The sequence below is a fragment of the Anolis carolinensis genome, chromosome 2 (genome assembly GCF_035594765.1).
Source record: "Anolis carolinensis isolate JA03-04 chromosome 2, rAnoCar3.1.pri, whole genome shotgun sequence".
Classification (NCBI taxonomy): Eukaryota; Metazoa; Chordata; class Lepidosauria; order Squamata; family Dactyloidae; genus Anolis; species Anolis carolinensis.
This window is the reverse complement of record NC_085842.1, coordinates 40,523,932-40,545,065: the sequence shown is the minus strand read 5'-3', so window position 1 is coordinate 40,545,065 and position 21,134 is coordinate 40,523,932. Positions and strand designations below refer to the sequence as shown.

At 39.8% G+C, this 21,134-nt stretch overlaps 1 protein-coding gene across 2 annotated transcripts in view; it reads right to left on the bottom strand.

The window, feature by feature from the left end:
• atxn7 (ataxin 7) overlaps nt 1–21,134 on the bottom strand; it is a 150,980-nt gene that overhangs the window by 101,834 nt on the left and 28,012 nt on the right. The window contains exons 1-3 of one of the 2 annotated variants that reach the window (XM_062969680.1): nt 11,154–13,043; nt 10,543–10,893; nt 3,433–3,501 (exon numbers count right to left, since the gene is read on the bottom strand). In XM_062969680.1, the coding sequence (XP_062825750.1) occupies nt 3,433–3,501; nt 10,543–10,882 (409 nt within the window). In that variant the 5' untranslated portion in view covers nt 10,883–10,893; nt 11,154–13,043. Of the gene's footprint in view, nt 1–3,432; nt 3,502–10,542; nt 10,894–11,153; nt 13,044–21,134 lie in introns of those variants that run through there. The other variant, XM_062969679.1, reaches the window with a different exon arrangement.

The window sequence follows — 21,134 nt, the reverse complement described above, 5'->3', positions numbered from 1 at the left end:
CATTTTTACCAATATTGACATGGACACTTCTCTAGAATAACTACAGTAACAGTAAGGCACACAAGTAAAAATAATTGATTTTTACTTTTGAGGCTTTAAAACACGTATCTTTCATTATTTACATGGAGATTTTGCAAAATGGTTTATAGCAAACATATTGTTGTAGTAATATTTTAGAAGATTAAAATTATTGATCTCCATATGGAAACACATTTGAGAACCTTTTTTCTTTAAATATGGAATGGCATGACATATCACAAAAACAGATAAAAGAGTTGATAGTGTCTCTGCAAATGCTTCTTATCCCAGAGAACTAACATATACAGTAGAGTCTCACTTATCCAACATAAACGGGCCGGCAGAATGTTGGATAGGCGAATATGTTGGATAATAAGGCGAGATTAAGGAGAAGCCTATTACACATCAAATTAGGTTATGATTTTACAAATTAAGCACTAAAACATCATGTCATACAACAAATCTGGCAGAAAAAGTAGTTCAATACGCAGTAATGCTACGTAGTATTTACTGTATTTACGAATTTCGCACCAAAATATCATGATATATTGCAAACATTGACTACAAAAATGTGTTGGATAATCCAGAACGTTGGATAAGCGAGTGTTGGATAAGTGAGACTCTACTGTATATTTATTCTTAGCACTATTTCATTTTTTAAAAAATATTCATATCACAGATTGTAAACTGACAAAGTTGTATCATTTCAAAATAGACTATGATAACCAAATTATCATATCCATTAGGTAACTTTAGTTTTGGAGAGCAATTGAAAGGATTATCAATAAGATAACAAGTATAAGATTATATTTCAAGCATAGAAGATCTAATTAGAATTATGCATGCTTTACTTTATGAACTTTGCTTATTATTGTTACACATATTATATGCATTATATGCATAAGTTTCCTCAAGGTATATGCTCTCATCTCAATCACTATTCTTTACTTTTATACACTGTAAAAATGTTATTTTCCTAAATAGAACTTTATAAGTTTGCTCAAAACTTCAAAAAGTTACAATGCTTCAAAATTATAAAACCTAGTTCTTGTCAAGACAAAAAACATCAACAAGTAATATAGAGATGAGTAAATCTATGCACCACTACTCTATAAGTCATTATACCTAGCAGCTGCTACAGATTAAGAATAGAAGAGAGACCTACGTTCAAATCCTCAGTCATTTTCACAAAGTTCACTTAAGATTTATCATGGGCCTATATGTCCCTTTCACAACTGTCCTGAAAGTTGCTACCTTTCAGGACTGTTGTGAGGATAAAGTGAAGAGGCAGAAGTGAAGAGAAGGAACTACATGCATTGAATCTGCCACAACCATAGCAGGTTTAAATGTAGTACCAGCAATTTTTTTCTGAGCCCCATAACTTAGCCTTCTATTCTGGAAAGCTCCTCAAATATTATTTCAATTCTGCCATGACACTGAGCAATTTCCTATGAAGATATTGCATGTTCCAATTGTGATCTTCCAGAAAACAAATGCATATTGCAAAATGGGAATTATATGTATATACTGTGCACACAACATTGACTACACACACTGCTTTCACACCTTTCTATACCTTATCTCCTATATGACATCCAGAAGCAGCTACTTACAGAAATGGATCCTTCTCTTTCCAGTGAATGTTACATTGCCCATCAAAATGGCCAAGCTTGCACAATTGTTTCCCAGTTTAATAAGCTATTTGACTGCAGACTCTCTGTCCCTCATACATTTAAACATACAAACTAAGAAGTCCTTTATTTATTAAAGGCTCCCATTTGGTCTGAATGAAGATGCTATGGTTAACTATGTTGAAACAAACCGAGATTCAAAATAAATTGCTCTGAAATCACCAAGCAGTGCTTCCTGGTAGAGGTGAAAACCTGTCAATGAAAGACTCACCTGGCTTATTAACTCATTTACACAAAGGGATCCATGTAGAGCAAATGGGCTTTATGTGAATCCAAAAGGCTTGTTCATATCCCAGCTTATTTAATTTGAGGTATAATAATCCAAACTCAGCCATTTAAACCCAATTTACACAAGTGAAGCTTTCAATGCCTCAAAAAGCATAATATAAAGACAAAATACTGGTCGAAATACTCATAAATAGTTACCAAAATGTTAACTGTAGCTAATCGCTGAGTAGCAATAAAGCCATCTCTAAAGTAAACAGGCAATGCAACTTTTGTAAAATGGAGAGTTGGTTCTTTCATTCTTTCATGCTGTCAATATGTCGCCAATGACTGATTTAGACATGACAAAGTGATAAAATATACATGAATCGATTACTTTACAACGTTCTTTGGTAACCTACATTAACTGCAACTTTTCAGTACTCCTGCTATACATTTACCTCCCTTATAATATTAGAATCTAGGATCCTCCTATGAAACTGAACAGTGCAAGACACAGGGGAAACCAGAGGCAAGATATTGGACGTAGATTACAAGAATGTGAAACCACAATATGCAGACATGACTGTTGAGTTGGACAGTTTTAAAGTGAGAACTGAAAAAAATCACAGAAGATATTATTATCAATTGCTAATACTCATGACCGCGATAAACTACCTCCAGTGTCAGAGAAAGCATGCTTCTGACTATTAGCTGCTGAGAAGAAGAATGAGAGACAGACAATGACCTTATGCCAGACTTGTGGACTTCCAACAGGTGCCCAGTTGATCACTGTGAGAAATATGATGAACTGTATAGATGAAAATTAACAGTTTCCATCCCAAGAGTCCTGAGACCTGGGTTTGGCCACATGTGGCTATGAGTCTTCTATTAAGGGGTCTTTCACACTACACAACTATACCATTATAACGTGGAAACATCATCTGTCACAATTTCATTCACTGGAAACCTGAGTTGTGCAGTTTAGCAAAAGACATTTATAATTCTCAGCTAAAGACTTCTAGGGCCCCACCAGACTACAAATCCCATAAGCACAGCAGCATCAGTTAAAGTGAAATCCTGATGCTATAACCATATAGCATGAAATGCCCTTTCTCTGGGGGTTTTTTGCTTCTATAAAACAAAGGAAATGAATAGATGTCCAAAAAGATACCTCTTCTATTCAGTAGCAGCCATGGTATCCACTAAAGACTCTGAGCCTTCAAGAATAACAGAGTACTTAATCTCATGACCAGTGGACAAGATTTAGGCCAAAGAATAGACATAGCATGATACATAGTAAGCATACATGTAGTTCAATGTATTCACATGTAAAATTGGTCACTAAACTAAGCAATACAATGGATACAAAGCAATCATCTGAAACACTGGCTTAACTTCTTTAACGTGTGTAAAATAATGTTTTCAGACAGATACAATTATACAACATTCTGCCTCTGTATCCATACATTTAAATGACTATCCCATGAATGAGGACACCTCTGCACACCAAACTCACCTTCTCTACAGAGTCGCATTGCTTCTCGGTTTTTTCCATATTCCTTGAAGCTTTCTTCTAAGGCTGCTCCTGTGTAAATATGACAACAAATGCAAGAGAAAGTTTAGTCTCCTGAGTTCTTGTGGAAAAGTGGCTAGTTGGCTACATAACAATGTCATCAATTTTTTGTATTTCTAATCCAAAATATTCAGTGAAAGATTAGATAGAAAACAGACTTGCCTGTAAAATCTGCCAAACAAATCCCTTTCTCCATATCTCAATGGAGTGTGACTTGATTTGAGAAAGAAAACAAATTTATAATGCAAAAACCATCTATAAAGAAATGTGCACTTCAAATACATGTAACTACTGTAGCAAGCCCAACAAATAAATCAAATTATTGCTTAGGATGCAAGTACAGGAAGGTATGCATCCTTCTATGCCAATTTATGTATGTCCTAAAATAGCTAAGGGTGATTATTCTACATACATTATTCCAGATTAAGATTATTATCTTGTGACAAGGCGGAGAGTATCTTTGTAGTAGCACCCCCCAGGACTAAGTCTCTCCCATAGATAGCAACTGGCACTGATGTTGCCAGCATAGAAACATACCAGTTAATGAAAATAGCCTCATTCAAACATTATATTAAACTATGGTTTAGCACAATGTAGAAGAGCCTTAGACTCTCCCTTGACTCATATATTCATGCCTTTCTGGCTCCCATACAGTTCAGGAGGAAGAGCTTGGAAGCTTCAGCTTTAAATCAACCACAGCTTCCTGTGTCAATGCAGGAATCGAGGCTAACATTATAAACCATGGGTGTTTTAAGCAAATCGGCTTTACAAACCATGAGTCAAAGTTGCTTTTCTTTAAATTAACTACAGTTAATATTGACAGCAATTTCTCATTCCCAATAATACGATAAATTGTAGTTAATTAAAAGTGGAAACAGGCAGAAGAGAAATAGGCTGAGAACACTGAATCTAGGCCTACTCATAAATAGTGCACTAAATTTGTCATGAGACACATCAAATGTTTAATTGCAAGACCCAGCAGCCTTATCCCAATGGTGAGGAAGATTGGGAGCTGTATCACACCACCTGGAGGCATACATGACTTCCATAATGTAGATCATGATGTCGTAATACATTCATTGTAACTTGAGAAATGAAATCCACATTTACAAATAAGTCAAAAATTTGGCTCCTCGGTGTATGGTGCTTTAGCTTGATATAATTGAATGTTTTTATGGTGAAGAGAGAATCTAAGTGATTTCACATACCTGTAAACAAAAATGGCAAAACTGGATGTGTTTCAAATCAAAACAACACATCTGGAAATAGTTTGGTCACATGAGCCCAAATAACTGTAGGACCCGACTAAAGGTACACCCAAATCAATCCAACTGGACACTACTCAAACTGCCATGACTCAACACTATGGAATCATTGGAACTGTAATTTTACAAGATCTTTACCCTTTTCTGCCAAAGAGTGCTGATGTCTAATCAAATCCCAGGATTGCATAACATTAAGCCATGGCAGTTCAAGAGGTGTCAAGTACATTTATGCTATTCAGATACATCCCGAGGGGTACCTTAAAAAGCAGGATATACCTACACCCGTGAACTAGGTAACATCTTGTCAGGGACACAGGAAGGATAATGTCCACGATGCAGACCACAATTGGGAGTTGCACCAGAATGAAATCTGACTATTCTTGCTGGATTTTTCCCATCCCTTGTATCTGGAACAGATTTTAAAAATGACTACCGCCTGGGTCCCCTCCCTCCCCCCTGAACCCTCCAAGAACTTATGTCTGGGACACATTTTTAATGGTTATTTCTTGGTTCCTCTCTCTGCAGGAATCCAATGATTTTAACCACTTGCTGATGTACTCCCCAAGACCTTGTGTTTAAGACAGATTTATTTTTTTAAAAAACTTGGCTTTTTCCTGGGTGTCTTCCTCCCTCTACAAGAAATCAGTGGTTTTTGCTGTCTCCCAAAGATCTCCAATTTTAGATTAATTTTTTTAAAAATAGTTTTATAAAAAAATAGTCCCTCTCTCCACAGAATCCCAAAGGTTACTCCTATTTAGAATCATAGAATCATAGAATAGTAGAGTTGGAAGAGACCTCATGGGCCATCCAGTCCAACCCCCTGCTAAGAAGCAGGAAATCGCATTCAAAGCACCCCCAACAGATGGCCATCCAGCCTCTGCTTAACAGCCTCCAAAGAAGGAGCCTCCACCACGGCCCGGGGGAGAGAGTTCCACTGTCGAACAGCCCTCACAGTGAGGAAGTTCTTCCTGATGTTCAGGTGGAATCTCCTTCCCTCTAGTTTGAAGCCATTGTTCCGTGTCCTGCAGGGCAGCAGAAAACAAGCTTGCTCCCTCCTCCCTATGACTTCCCTTCACGTATTTGTACATGGCTATCATGTCTCCTCTCAGCCTTCTCTTCTGCAGGCTAAACATGCCCAGCTCTTTAAGCCGCTCCTCATAGGGCTTGTTCTCCAGACCCTTAATCATTTTAGTCGCCCTCCTCTGGACACTTTCCAGCTTGTCAATATCTCCCTTCAACTGCGGTGCCCAAAATTGGACACAGTATTCCAGGTGTGGTCTGACCAAGGCAGAATAGAGGGGGATCATGACTTCCCTGGATCTAGACGCTATACTCCTATTGGTGCAGGCCAGAATCCCGTTGGCTTTTTTAGCTGCCGCATCACATTGTTGGCTCATGTTTAACTTGTTGTCCACGACGACTCCAACCAAGAAACTGTCTGGGACAGATTTCTTTTATTTTTTTGGCTATTTCCTGGGTCTCCACCCAAAGGTTTAAGCCCCTTGCTGTTGTCTCCCTCTACATCTTATGTCTGAGATGGAGTTATCTCAATTTTGGGTTCTCTCCAGGAATCCAATGATTTTAACTTCTTTGTGCTGTCCCTTTCTCACATCGTGTCTGGGACAATAAAATACCCAAGAGGTATTTTATGCTACCTCTTGGGTTGCCTCCTTCACACCACAGGAGCTCAATGATTTTAACACCTTGCTGCTGGTCATTAGTTGCTCTCTCATGAGACCTTGTTTCTGGGACAATTTTTTTGAAAAAAAAATGTTTGGGCTGTTTTCTTAGTCCTCTTTCAATGGTTTTTAATTTCTTGTTGCTATCTCCATGTCTCTAAAACTCACATGCAGGACGGATGTTTTTTGTGTTGGGCTCTCCACTCCCCACAGTAGCCTAATGGTTGTTGCTGTTCCTCTCCTGCTCACAGCCCTCATGTATGGGATATATAGGTTGTCTCTTGCATCCCCTCTCCAATGCTTGTTGTTATTTCCCTCAAACCACCTGTTGGGGACAATTTCAATATTTTTGGCTAGTTCCTTGGTCCCCTCCCAATGATTTTAACCTCTTGTTGTTGCCCCCATTAAACAATGGCCACCTTTTTGTTCATCTTCCTTTCTCCACAGGAGACAATGGTTCTTGCTTTTTTCATTCCCAGACATCACATCTTCTTTAATTTTTTAACAAATAAAAGGCCTACATTCTGAGTCCCTTCCCTCTCCAGACAAACTCAGTGATTGCTGCTGTCCCTACCTAAACCTTGTATCTGGGACATAATTTTAAAAAACCTTGGCTATATCCTGAGTCTCCTTTTCCAATGGGTTTACCCACTTACTGTTTTCCCATGCAAACGTGTGTGTCAGGGTCAGATTTTTTAAAATGTTGGGTCCACCTCCTTCTCTCCACAGGATCCCAATAATTGTTGCTCTTTCCTTCTCTCAAGACCTCCTGTCAGTCTGACTTGACCACGGTGGTCCATGTCCTAGTTACATCCAGAATGGACTACTGTAATGCACTCTACGTGGGGCTGCCTCTGAAGGCAACTTGGAAACTGCAGTTAGTGCAAAGGTTGACAGCCAGATTACTAACTGGGGCGAGCTTTAGGGAGCACAACATGCCCCTCCTAAAGCAGCTCCACTGGCTTCCGACAAGTTTCCGGGCCTAATTCAAAGTGCAGGTGATTGCCTATAAAGCCCTATACACTTTGGGTCTAACCTATCTTTGAGACCGCAGCTCCTTCTAAAAAACCAGCACGGGCACTGAGCTTTCCTGAGGAGGCCCTTCTCTCAGTCCCAACACTGTCTCAAATACAGTTGGTGGAGACGAGAGAGAGAGGCCCTTCTCAGTAGTCGCTCCCTGGCTCTGGAATACCCTCTCTAAAGAAACTAGACTAGCCCCCACCCTTCAAGCCTTTTCGGCAAGTAGAAAAACTTGGCTCTTTAGAAAGGCCTTTGACCCTGTATAATCAGGCCAGCCCGATGACCCATCCACTATACCACGCCACACTTTGTCTTGCAGATAGCCAGTTTATTCGCAGGTCCTACTGAATTATAGGAATTTTTTAAATAATTTTTACAATTTTAACTGGGATTTTATATGTATTGTTGTGTTTATACTTATGTTATATATTTATACTTGCATATCTGTATATTTTGTCTTGTGGTTTATATGCGGCGAAGTACAAATAAAGATTTTTTAAATTATTATTACTATTTCTATTATCATTATATATAGGCTAATGGTTTTAATCCCTGATGCTGCCCCTTCAGGAACTAATCTTGGGGGCAGATTATTTTTTATTTTAAAAACTGGTTATTTCCTGTGTCTCCTCCTCCTCTCTCTCTCTCTACAGGAGTCCAGTGGTTGTTGCTGTCTGCTCCTCTCTCCCACAGACCTCCTGTCTGGGACATTTCTAAAAGGTATTTCCCAATGATTTGAACCCTTTCTTGCTGTGTCCTGTATGTATGTATGTATGTATATGTGTTATATATATATATATATATATACACACACACACACACACACACACACACTAGAGTCTCACTTATCCAAGCTTCGCTTATCCAAGCTTCTGGATTATCCAAGCCATTTTTGTAGTCAATGTTTTCAATATATCGTGATATTTTGGTGCTAAATTCGTAAATACAGTAATTACAACATAACATTACTGCGCAATGAACTACTTTTTTGTCAAATTTGTTGTATAACATGATGTTTTGGTGCTTAATTTGTAAAATCATAACCTAATTTGATGTTTAATAGGCTTTTCCTTAATCCCTCCTTATTATCCAAGATATTTGCTTATCCAAGCTTCTGCCGGCCCGTTTAGCTTGGATAAATGAGACTCTACTGTATATATATATACATACATATACATACACACACACCTTGTTACATCCCAAATAGATTACTGCAACACGCTCTATGTGGGGTTGCCTTTGAAGACTGTCCAGAAACTTCAAATGGTCCAATGGGTGGCAGCTGGATTGCTCACTGGAGCGGCATTCAGGGAGCATGCCACCTGGATATTATTGTCAGCTCCACTGGCTGCCAGTCTGCTTCTGAGCACAATTCAAAGTGCTGGCTCTTACTTATAAAGCTTACCTGTCAAAACATATCTCCCTCTAGGACCCACCTCGGAAGTTAAGATCATCAGGGGAGGCCCTGTTCTCGTTCCCACCACCTTCGCAAGAGCGACTGGTGGGGACGAGAGACAGGGCCTTCTCAGTAGTGGTCAATCGGCAGTGGAACTCCCTCCCCAGTGATATTAGATTTCCCCCCTCCCTCCTGGTCTTCAGAAAACAACTAAAAACATGACTTTGGAACCAGGCTTTTGGTCAATAATGGGAGCACTGCAATAATAGACTATAAACTAATTTAACAATAACCCGTAGTGGCCTTGGACTATAATGTGGATTATGTGATTTTAATTCTTATTTTAATGTTATATTTTAATTGGTTGGTTTTAATGTTTTGTTTATTCATTGATGTATGTATACATGCAGCATTGAGCTGTTGTCTTTGTAAGGCCACCTTGAGTCCCCTCCGGGGTTGAAAAAGGTGGGATACAAGTATGATAAATAAATTTTATACATAGGCTAAATGGTTTTAACCCCCTGATGCTGCCTCTTCAAGACCTAATCTTGGGGGTAGATTATTTTTATTTTAAAACTGTTTATTTCCTGTTTCTCCTCTTCCTCACTCTCTCCACAGGAGTCTAGTGGTTGTTGCTGTCTCCTATTCTCTCCCACAGACCACCTGTCTGGGACATTTTTAAATGCTATTTCCCAATGGTTTGAACCCCTTGTTGCTGTGTCCTATGTCTGAGACAAATATGCATATGCACATATATATACACATACAGTAGACTCTCGCTATCCAACATAAATGGGCCAGCAGAATGTTGGATACGGGAAAATGTTGGATAATAAGGAGGGATTAAGAAAATGCCTATTAAACGTTAAATTACGTTACGATTTTACAAATTAAGCACCAAAACATCATGTTTTACAACAAATCGACATAAAAAGCAGTTCAATAAACAGTAATGTTATGTAGCAATTACTGTATTTACTAATTTAGCACCAGAACATCGCAATGTGTTGAAAACATTGACTACAAAAACATAGACTACTAAAAGGCAATTGCGCTGGATAATACAGAACGTTGGATGAGTGAAGACTCTACTGTACATTCATACACACATATATTAAAAACGTGTTGTCAAAGACTTTCATGGCCGGAATTCACTGGGTTCTTGTGCATTTTCTGGGCTGCATGGCCATGTTCCAGAAGCATTCTTTCCTGATGTTTCACCCACATCTATGGCAGGCATCCTCAGAGGTTGTGAGGTTCTGAAAACCTCTCGTTCATCTCACAACCTCAGAGGATGCGTGCCATAGATGTGGGCGAAACGTCAGGAGAGAATACTTCTGGAACATGGCCACACAAATGCAGAACACCCTATATTAAACCCATTCCCTACCCTCCCCCTTTTCTCCTCAGAGGAAGCCAGTGGCTTTAGCTAACCCCTTGCTGCTGGCCAAAGGTTGAGGTTGTGGCTGTCCCCCCAGACCTCGTGCCTGAAACAGATTTCTCATTTTTTCTAAATGGCTATTTCCTGGGTGCCTTCCCAATGGTGGTAACCCCTTGTTGCTTTACAGACCTCATGCCTGGGACATTATGATGGGGATTATTATTATCATTATTATGGGGATTCCTCCTGTGTCCTCTCCCTCGCCACCCCCTTAGGTTTTAACCCCATGTTTTCCTTCCGCCAGAGCCTCACCGTCGTTGTTCCCGTGAAGTTTGGCGGCGTCGACCCAGTGACTCCAGGGCTGCCCCAGCATGGCCTCGGGGCTGGGCAGGGACCGGCGCTCCCCGCCGCTGGTGGCCATGGCGGCGCTGCTGCTGCTGGGGCCCGCCGGGGTCCCCGTATTGGCCGGCAGCGTCGTGGTGGCGGCGGCAGAGGCAGCGGGGCCGAGGCCGCTCTCCCCTCCTCCTCCTCCTCCGCTTCCTCCTCCTCCTCCAGGCCGGGCCCGCCGCTGGGATTGCTGCTGCTGCTGCTGCCTGTTCGCCGCCGCTCTGCGTTGCTCCCCCCTGACGTCACCCGCGGCCCGCGCCGACATTCTTTCCGCTGCTACAATGTAACGAGAAAAGTAGTCATCAGGCACCTTTTTTTTTTGTCTTAAGGTGGCGCCGCCGCTTAAGGACGCGCCGGCAGAATTCCACAAAAAAAGTTGCCAGCCAGAGCTGGTCCCGCCCCCTCTCCTCTACATCTCCCCTTGAAATACATTCTCCCCTGTGGTACCTACCCACGCCCTTTCCCCCCTCCCTCCCTCCCTCCCTCCCCCTCTGTCTCATCCAGTCCACCTTAAGAACGAGTGCCAGCCTCCCCACCTTAAAAGTTTGCACGTCAACTGCGCGGACGACGGAGGAGGAGGAGGCTGCATCCAGGAAGCGAAGCCCATCCTTCTCCTCCTCTCCAGCGCCCTCTTTCCTTTCACAAATGTCACCCACTGAATCTTTGCCTTAAAAGGGGCTGATTGAATATTCAAATCGCTCCCTGCCAACCCGCCAATCGGACGCGAGCGCTTCCCCGCCGCCCCTCCTCCTCCCCCTCCAGCGCATTTCACGAATGTCACCCACCGAACCTGGCTTCCAAAGGGGCTCATTGAATATTCAAATCGCTCCCTGACACTCCGCCAATCAGAAGCCAGGGCAGGCTTGTTGGCAGGATCGCACTCTCCAGAGCCGGGTTTTTTTTTTCTTCTCTCTCTCTCTTTTCTCTCTCTCCTCCAGCTGTCAAAATCATGAATGAAGACCGAGAAGGCCAAAATGTCTCTCTCTCTCCTCCCCTCCGCCCGCTCCTCCACTGGGTGACTTAGGGTTAAAGGGAAGAACAGCAGCAAGGAAAGAGAAATGCTCCTGTTCCCCTGTTCGCCCAAGAGGAAAAGGCTTAAAACTTTACGCGATGACCAGGAAGAAGAACAATTAGGTGGAACTCGGCTTAACCCTTTCTTGGCCTTCCCTGAAGCTTGTAATTGCAATTGAATAAGCAGAACATTTCCTGAATACGAAACCGAAACTTGGGCTGCATAAATGCAGTAAGATAACACTGGAAACTCCCATGGTTTAAAGCTATGGAATCCAGGGAGTTGTAGTTTTTGTGAGGCATCAGCAAACCACAGACCACCTATTACAGTGCAGTCTATGCACAATCATAGAATCCTATAGTTGAAAGAGACCTCATGGGCCATCCAGTCCAACCCCCCCCCCCCCCGCCGCCGCCGCCAAGAAGCAGGAAAATCACACTCAAAGCAGCCCCGACAGATGGCCATCCAGCCTCTGCTTAAAAGCCTCCAAAGAAGGAGCCCCCACCACAGTCTGGGGCAGAGAGTTCCACTGCCAAACAGCTCTCACAGTGAGGAAGTTCTTCCTAATGTTCAGGTGGAATCTCCTTTCCTGTACTTTGAAGCTGTTGTTCCACCTCCTAGTCTCCAGAGCTGCAGAAAACAAGCTTTCTCCCTCCTCCCTATGACTTCCCCTCACATATTTATACACGGCCCTCATGTCTCCTCACAGCCTTCTCTTCTGCAGGACAAACATGCCCAGCTCTTTCAGCCGCTCCTCGTAAGGCTTGTTCTCCAGATCAATGGAAGACCTTCTTACAGCAACACTAGAGGCACTGCAAGTGGTCAGCTACAGGTCAAAGGACATTTAGTATCATACCAAATGATACTAAACTTTGTGTTTTTTTTTTAAACTTTGTTTGCGGTTTCAAATACATTACAAATTGTACCCTCGGTTCGCTTCTGACATGATAAATAAATCAGCACTCTTTGGCGGAGGAGACTGCACACCTTGCAAAACTACAACTCCCATGACTCCATAGCATTGAGCCTTGGCAGTTCAACTGCATTAATTTTACAGTGCAGAGCAGTGGTTCTCAACCTCTGGCCCCCAGGTGTTTTGGCCTACAACTCCCAGAAATCCCAGCCAATTTACCAGCTGTTAGGATTTTTGGAAGTTGAAGGCCAAAACATCGGGGGACCCACAGGCTGAGAACCCTTGGTTGTGGCATCCCAGATGTGGAATAGCCCCTCCTAAAAGGCTCAATGGGCATCAATATTGGTGCAATTCTTGTGCCCAATGAAAATATCAAAGCCATATGTGTGCCTGGCTTTAATCTGATTTAAATTGGGTTGCTGTGAGTTTTCCGGGCTGTATGTCCACGTTTCAGAAGCCTTCTCTCCTGACATTTCACCCACATCTATGACAGGCATCCTCAGAAGTTGTGAGATCTGTTGGAAACTAAGCAAGTGAGGCTTATATATCTGTGGAAGAAATAACTCTTGTCTGTTGGAGGCAAGTGTCAATGTTGCAATTAATCACCTTGATTAGTATTGAAAAGCCTGGCTGATTCCTGCCTCAGGGAATTCTTTGTTGGGAGGTGTTAGCTGGCCTTGATTTCCTCTGAAAACCAGGGGATTCCAGACATGAAACAAACAGGACCAATTAACACCACCCAACAATTCCCTCAGGTAGGAATTAACCAGGCTTTGAAGCTGCAAGGCTTTTCAATGCTGATCAAGGTGATTAATTGCAACATTCACACTGGCCCCCAACAGACAAAGAGTTTTTTTTCGCACCCTGGACATTCCACAGATACATCAACCTCCCTTGCTTAGTTTTTCAATATACCTCACAGCCTCTGAGGATGCCTGCCACAAATGTGGGCGAAACATCAGGAGAGAATGCTCCTGGAACTTGGTCATATAGCCCAGAAAACGCACATCAACCCTGTGATTCCAGCCATAAAAGCCTTTGACAAAACGTTGATTTAAATTATTTTAACTAACTTTAATCCAATGAAATTTATTAAATTGTTTGTGCCTTTTAGAATCATTTTTATTGTTTACGTGGTTTTTAATTGGTCCATTATATTTTATTATACAATGCCTTGAGATTTTTAGCAAAGGGAGGCATACAATGTTTTAATAAATAAAATTAGGAACAAAACAAATATGCACCTGGTATAGACAAGTGTTTGTGTGGCTTTTGGAAGTTAATAGGTGCACTTACATATATTACGGCAGTTTTTCCTCATTCTTAATAGTAAAGGTAAAGGTTTTCCCCTGACATTAAGTCTAGTCGTGTCCAGTTCTAGGGGTCGGTGCTCATCTCAATTTCTAAGCTGAAGAACCGGCATTGTCCGTAGGCACCTCCAAGGTCATGTGGCCAGCATGAATGCATGGAGTGCTGTTACCTTCCCGCCAGAGCGGTACCTATTGATCTACCCACATTTGCATGTTTTCAAACTGCTAGGTTGGCAGTAGCTAGGTCTAACAGCAGGAGCTCACCCCGCTCCATGGATTTGAACCACTGACCTTTTGGTCAGCAAGTTCAGCAGCTCAGCGGTTTAATCCGCTGCACCACCAGGGGCTCCCTTAACTCAACAGAAATATATAAATCAAAGTTAAGAAACCCACACTTCATTAAGTGTGGGTGAAGCAATTTCCAGGAGCCATGGAATGATGTATATGTCAATCAAAAAAGAAAACAGAAACAAAAAAAGGATGTGGGTTGGAAATGTCCTTAACATTTTTCCTATATCTTAGAGGTCTAGCATGTCTGGAGAACAAAATTTTAAGTTTGGAGCACTGGATCAGAACATCCTTAATAAGTAAATAAGTAAAATCTTGGGGAGAAAGACTGGAAAAATGTGAAGGATACTTAGTTCCTGAAATCTTTCCCTCCCAAAACAGATTATGGATTTTTTAGAAAAGAAGGCGCTCTTCAATTCTCTTCTAATGTTTTCTAAAATGGAATACATAGAAAAAAACAGATTATGGATTTTTTGCGGGAGCACAATGGGTTAAACCCTTGTGCCAGCTGAACTACTGACCTGAAGGTTGGGTTGCTGACCTGAAGGTTGCTAGTTCGAATCTGCGAGACAGGGTGAGCTCCCATCTGTTAGCTATAGATTGTGGGGACATGAGAGAGGCCTCCCAAAACAATGGTAACACATCCGGGTATCCCTTGGGCAATGTCTCTGTAGACAGCAAATTCTCTCACACCAGAAGCAACTTACAGTATGTTCTCAAGTCGCTTCTGATACAATAAAAATATTTTCTAAAAGCTGCATAATACTTTTATGTAAGTCAATGTACAGCCATGCTATTTGAAATAGTAGTCCACAAACTGCATAACAAAATTAAAACAGTATGATTAACTAATATCTGGACTACAGACAGTCCCTGGATTACAAACATCTGGCTTACATCCGACTTCTGGATACAAAAGGTAGTTAGACAACAGGAAGTGAACGGAAAACTACTCCTAGGAAAGGAAATTCACTCAACTCCTGTAAGGGTTACCATGGGGAAAAGTCTCCACTGAAGCTTTATCACCAAACTTTGTTTTCACAACAACCCAAATTTTTCAAAATCCAATTATCATAGAGACAGAAAGTGGGGTGAAATCTTCTGAACAGGGGCACAGACAGCAAAATAAACACTCCAGGGGTGTTAACCTGTCCCTAAGCCACCCAAAACTTTACAAAAATGGTTGGAGTTGCACTTAAACATGTGCTTTTTCTAACTTAACATACACATTCAACTTGAGAACAAGCTGACAGATCTTATTCATAACCCGGGGACTGCCTGTATTCAGTGCTGCCCTAAGTCTAACTTTTAAAGTGGATTATGGTGTATATATATACAGTAGAGTCTCACTTATCCAACACTCGCTTATCCAACGTTCTGGATTATCCAACGCATTTTTGTAGTCAATGTTTTCAATACATCGTGATATTCTGGTGCTAAATTCGTAAATACAGTAATTACTACATAGCAATACTGCGTATTGAACTACTTTTTCTGTCAAATTTGTTGTATAACATGATGTTTTGGTGCTTAATTTTTAAAATCATAACCTAATTTGATGTTTAATAGGCTTTTCCTTAATCCCTCCTTATTATCCAACATATTCGCTTATCCAACGTTCTGCCGGCCCGTTTACATTGGATAAGTGAGACTCTACTGTAGTTGGAACACAGACCTCAACCTGTGCCCAAGGCATACTTATTAATCTGGCATCTGGCTAGTTTAATATTTTAATATATATATATATATATATATATATATATATATATATATATATATATATATATATATATATGCATACAGAGAATTTATAAATGCTAAGAGGAAAGAATCTGAAAAGATTAGGTAATATATGGTATTTCAAAATAATATCTGAAAATATCTCATCTTCGGGTGCACCAGACTAAAAAAAGGCCAAAATGTCCAGATTTTTGTTCCTGTTTTTTTCAAATAATATTTTGGAGTGCCACATATATTTTATCTGTCCCTGAATGTTATCTGTCAACTAATGATACAATCGAAAATTTTATACAGTACCTCCAGTTTGTTAACTTTAAAGCCGCCCTGAGTCCCCTGATGGGTGAGAAGGGCGGGGTAGAAGTGATGTAATAAAAATAAAATAAATAAATCTAGTATAAAATCAGAAAGAACAGGAACATAATCTAGATGTTTCAATCAGCCTAGACATGCCCTTATATACAGCTCAAATAAATGGTCCAGGAAAATCTTTCAGTGGCAAACTTGTCATTAGAAAGAATAAGGAGGGGGAAAATGATAAAGTGGGTGATGATGGCACTGTTCCACCTTATACCATGCAACCATTGATGGACGTCAAAGGGTGCATCTACACTGCAAAATTAATGAGGCTTGACATCATTTTGACTGCTATGGCTCGATGCTGTGGAATCATGGAATTTGTAGTTTGGTAAAGCACCAGCACTCTTGGGCATAAAAGAATAAAGACCTTGTAAAACTACAACTCCCACAATTCCATATCATTAAGCAGTTATAGTGATGCCAAATTGCATTGATTCTATAGTGGGAATGCATTTAAAGTTACTGTTCCACAAAATTCACCAATATTTACTAAACTGGCTTGCTTTTTTAATGTGCAGTATAAGATATTGTGCTGACACTGTTTTTGAAGTAAAATTTAGCTACCGCTCAAGTCAATTACTGTACATGAAAAGTGGGGGGAAAGAAAATATTTTGGGCTCTCTCTGCTATATTTATATACTTCTATATTTGTGTAATCTTTAGTCAGTTAGGTAAGAAAGCTGAGATAGCATATATGTCTATGTTCTTCTCATCTCCTGGTGAAGTTATACAGTGTTGTCTACAGATATCTTAGCATTACAAACCATTGCTCTGTTTGTTCAGAGATATGTATTCCGCAATCCTTGGTGAAACTGCAAAAAATTCTAGATATACCTGCTAGATTGCAGTATAACAATAGGATATCCTAAAAATGCTGCTGCTAGAACAAAGATAGCACTTAAGTGACAGCAGTCATACATGATAAGATGCATAAAACTCCAAAAGGGTGGGAAAAAAAATCTTTAAAAATAAAATTAAAGAGTAGAGCATTACAGGGGTTATTTTCTGGGGGGGGGGGGTGTTACAAATAGTTGCTTAGTTGTAGTTCAGTTGTAGTGGGTAGTATGGAGTTGTGTAATTTTGTAGTTTTATATATCTAAAGTGCTAATTTGGTTATTTTATTTTGTCTTCATGATCAAAAAAATATTTAACTAACACAATCAGGATGCTAATATGTCATCTCTTTATAGAAAACAGTGTTAAGAGATATGTTGATTTGGAAGAAAGACCCACTGATTTCAGCAAGACTCACTTTCGTTTAAACATGATTTTAAAAAGGGAATCAAATATTATGATACTATGCAGGTTTACTCAGAAATAAGTTCCCAAAATCCAGTGAGGTATGCAATTCAATTTCATCAATATTTACTAAGAAACAAGCATCAGTAATCTATGGGTCTTGCTATCAATAAGCGTATATAAGACTGCTGCACTGCAATCAAAGTATAATCTTTCCATGTATCTTCTTTTTTCAAGAAGGCTGTATATTAGCACCAACAGTATTTTATCTACATTGGGGGGGGGGGGGGGACCCACTCTGTCCCTGGCAAGACTGGAATGATATTCACTGCCAATTTTTCTACTGGCAGCTGATAGGCTTGTTGTAATATCTTTCTACTGGCAGCTGATAGGCTTGTTGTAATACACACCCCAAACGGTATAAAAAAGATAGTTGGCAAATGCTATGCTTGTTTAATAACCATTGACAATTGCAGATATTGGTGACATTTTACAGATAAAAAATACAACAGAACTTTAGAGGGCTTTTCCCTGAAAGATCATTTACCAATATGTGGCAAATTAGTAACTTGTTTGGAAAGCAGTTCAGTTATTACATGCTTTATGCATGCCAATACAAGGAAAGTTTACTTGAGCCTGCCTGGAATTTTTGTAAACAGTTCAGCATAAAGTAAAAAAATGTAGTTAAATCAAAAGGATTATTTAGACATTCCATGTTTTAAAAGGCCATCTAGTGGGCCTAAAAAAGGAAGCTGATAAACTGAATTAAATTCCTGTATTTGTCAAATAATTATAATATTTCCTCTGAAGATGCCAGCCACAGATGCAGGCGAAACATCAGGAGACAATGCTGCTAGAACACAGCCATACAGCCTGGAAACCACAAACGCCCCAGTGATTCCAGCCGTGAAAGCCTTCAACAGGTTCACTTTTATCTGAACATGCAGAATCTTTAACTGAATATATAAAACATGCAATTGTTATATTGATCAGAGATCACATTATGCAAGCCAACACTTGGTGTAGGAGAATGGGAGATTTTAAAAAAATTTCTAATGCTGATCTGTAGTGGAATATGCTGCCTGGGAGTTTGGTGGAGTCTCCTTCTCTGGGAGCTTTGAAGCAGAGGATAGATGGCCAACTGTTGGGAGTGCTTTGACTAGGTGTTCCTGCATTGGGAGAATAGAGTTGGACTGGATGGTCCTTGTGATCTCTCCTACTCTAGGATTCTGTGATTCATCACTAAAATATACAAGACTACAACATATAATAATGTTTGTCAAGAAATTATTTTTGATTAGGGGTAACCAAGAAACTAATATCACATATGTGCACTAAGAAATCACAATTAGTGGGTCTTTCTTTTCTTTATTATTTATTCAACACCTTCGTATATTATTATTATTAAAGATAAACATGATTTTCAACAGGTAACAGAAAGAACTTTGGTGTTTTTGTTTTTAAACGAGCCAATCATGTTGCAGATGTAGAACATGCAAAACTTTGCATTTTGTAGATATAAAACTTTCTGCAGGGGAAATGTAATAACTTCCCATATAAACAGTTCCTGTTAAGAAACAACATGATTTTAATATTTTTTTTAAAAAATAAATCATAATAGTGTCTTTTTTTTGTACTTTTTGGTGTAATTCCTAACAATAATCATATACAAATTAAGGTAACAGAAATTCGCTTTTCTCAACATGTGGTACAAGAGAATGGTATCATTGTGCCTGATACGGTTCTGTCTGTAATTCTGCAACTGCACAATGCAATACTCAAGGGAATACAGCAATTCTATACATGATATTCCTCTGTGGCTGAGATAGTTTTTTTAAAAAAAAATCCTTTCCATATCTACCATAATGTCTTGGTAAATATTCCTTAACTGCTAAAATCTCTCCCATCCAAGGATCACTTAAGCCAGTGCAGACTCCAGAAAGATTTGTCTGATCTTCTTATCTAAGATGGCTTTTAAAGGGCTATAATTAAGCTTGCACTGGGGAGGAAGGGATTTGTTGGGATACTTGATTTTATTTTATATATCTATATAGAGCATGGCCAATATATATGTGTGTGTGTGTATGTATGTATGTATGTATGCTTACACACACACACACACACACACACACACACACATATATATTGGCCATGCTCTAATAAGACCTCTAAAGATGAGGAAAAATCCAGACCATCATCAATCACAATAAGCAGGGCTCTTTCTGTTATTTAGTTCTTCTAATATATTAATATTCTAATATACCAGAAAAAGTTTAGATCAATTTGTAGGATGAGTTCTGCTAAGAGATGTGAGTGAGTCCCTGTGCTTTCCGGTTGTCTTCTTGTTAGCCTTTAATGCCATCTGTCATGGGATCTCATTGGTTTCTTTGCTTGATATGAGGATTCAAGGGCACCATCTCTTGTCCATGATTAGATAAGATTACATTTAGGGACTACTGCTTGGCTTTGTGATCATTAGCTTATGCCCAGCTATAACTTCTCTTTTTCTGCTATTACAGTGAGAGAATGAATGTGAATGAACAATACAAACAAGAAAAGTTGTGTTTGGTAGCAAACAAGGTCTACTGGACAGCAAAATATAACAGGAATGAGTGTCTGTTCTGGATGGGGTTACTCGTCTTCATATTTCTGATTTGAGCCTTGCCTTAATCACCTCTCAAAAATATTGTAACATGCTCCATGTGGGTCTGGCCTTGAAAGGTCTTCAGAAACTACAGTTAATGTGAATGCTTTTCAATACATTTTATCATACTTTGGAAGATCATTAAAATGACTAATAATAAATACTTTTGGTAAATACTGGGGGTTTCGCTTTGCCTTTCTCTGAGGCTGAGAGTGTGTAATTTGCTCAAAGTCATCCAGTGGGTTTCCATGACCAAGCAGGGATTAAACCAAAGTTGTAGCCCAACACTCAAATCACTATTCCACACTGGCTCTGAAGTACACAAATACCTTCGTGCACTAAAAAATATAAACAATGCTTGCTAATCTATATGTATGCTACCATATCACAAAGAGAGTCCTGTGTTATAACACATAAAGTATCATCTCATTCTTGGGAAGCAAAACAGAGATTGCTGCTCTGATAGCTCATAGTAGATATTGCAATAGGTGCAATTTTTTGTTGGCATCAAAGATGAAGGGTCATAAATATCTGCCAACCTTAAAATAATATCTTCGATGTTTATTTAACAGCAAGTATTTCTCAATGGCTGCTCTCATCGACAGAATTCTCTTCCCCAAGTGACACTTTGGAGATAAGTAATATAAGTCGTATCTTCCAATAAAATCTTGTAATCTGAACTAAGCTGGAGCAGCAAGAATTTAGATGATAAGGTGAAGTTCCAATACCATGTTCTTGTCAATTTAATTTGGAATGCCCTTTGTATAAGATTTTAACATACTGCTATCTTCCTAATTACCTGGAATGTTTTACAAATCTTAAACAAGAACCAGAATAACAGGTTTTGTAGGTAGGTACTGGTGAGTCACTGTTTCTAAAGAATCCATTTTGATCTACAAATATTTATTTTATTTACAAAATAAAATGAGAATGCTCTCCCTGCTCCCTCGTGTATTTTAATCTTTAAAAATTGAGTCTTTGTCAAAACTCTCCTAAATACAAGGGCTACAAAAT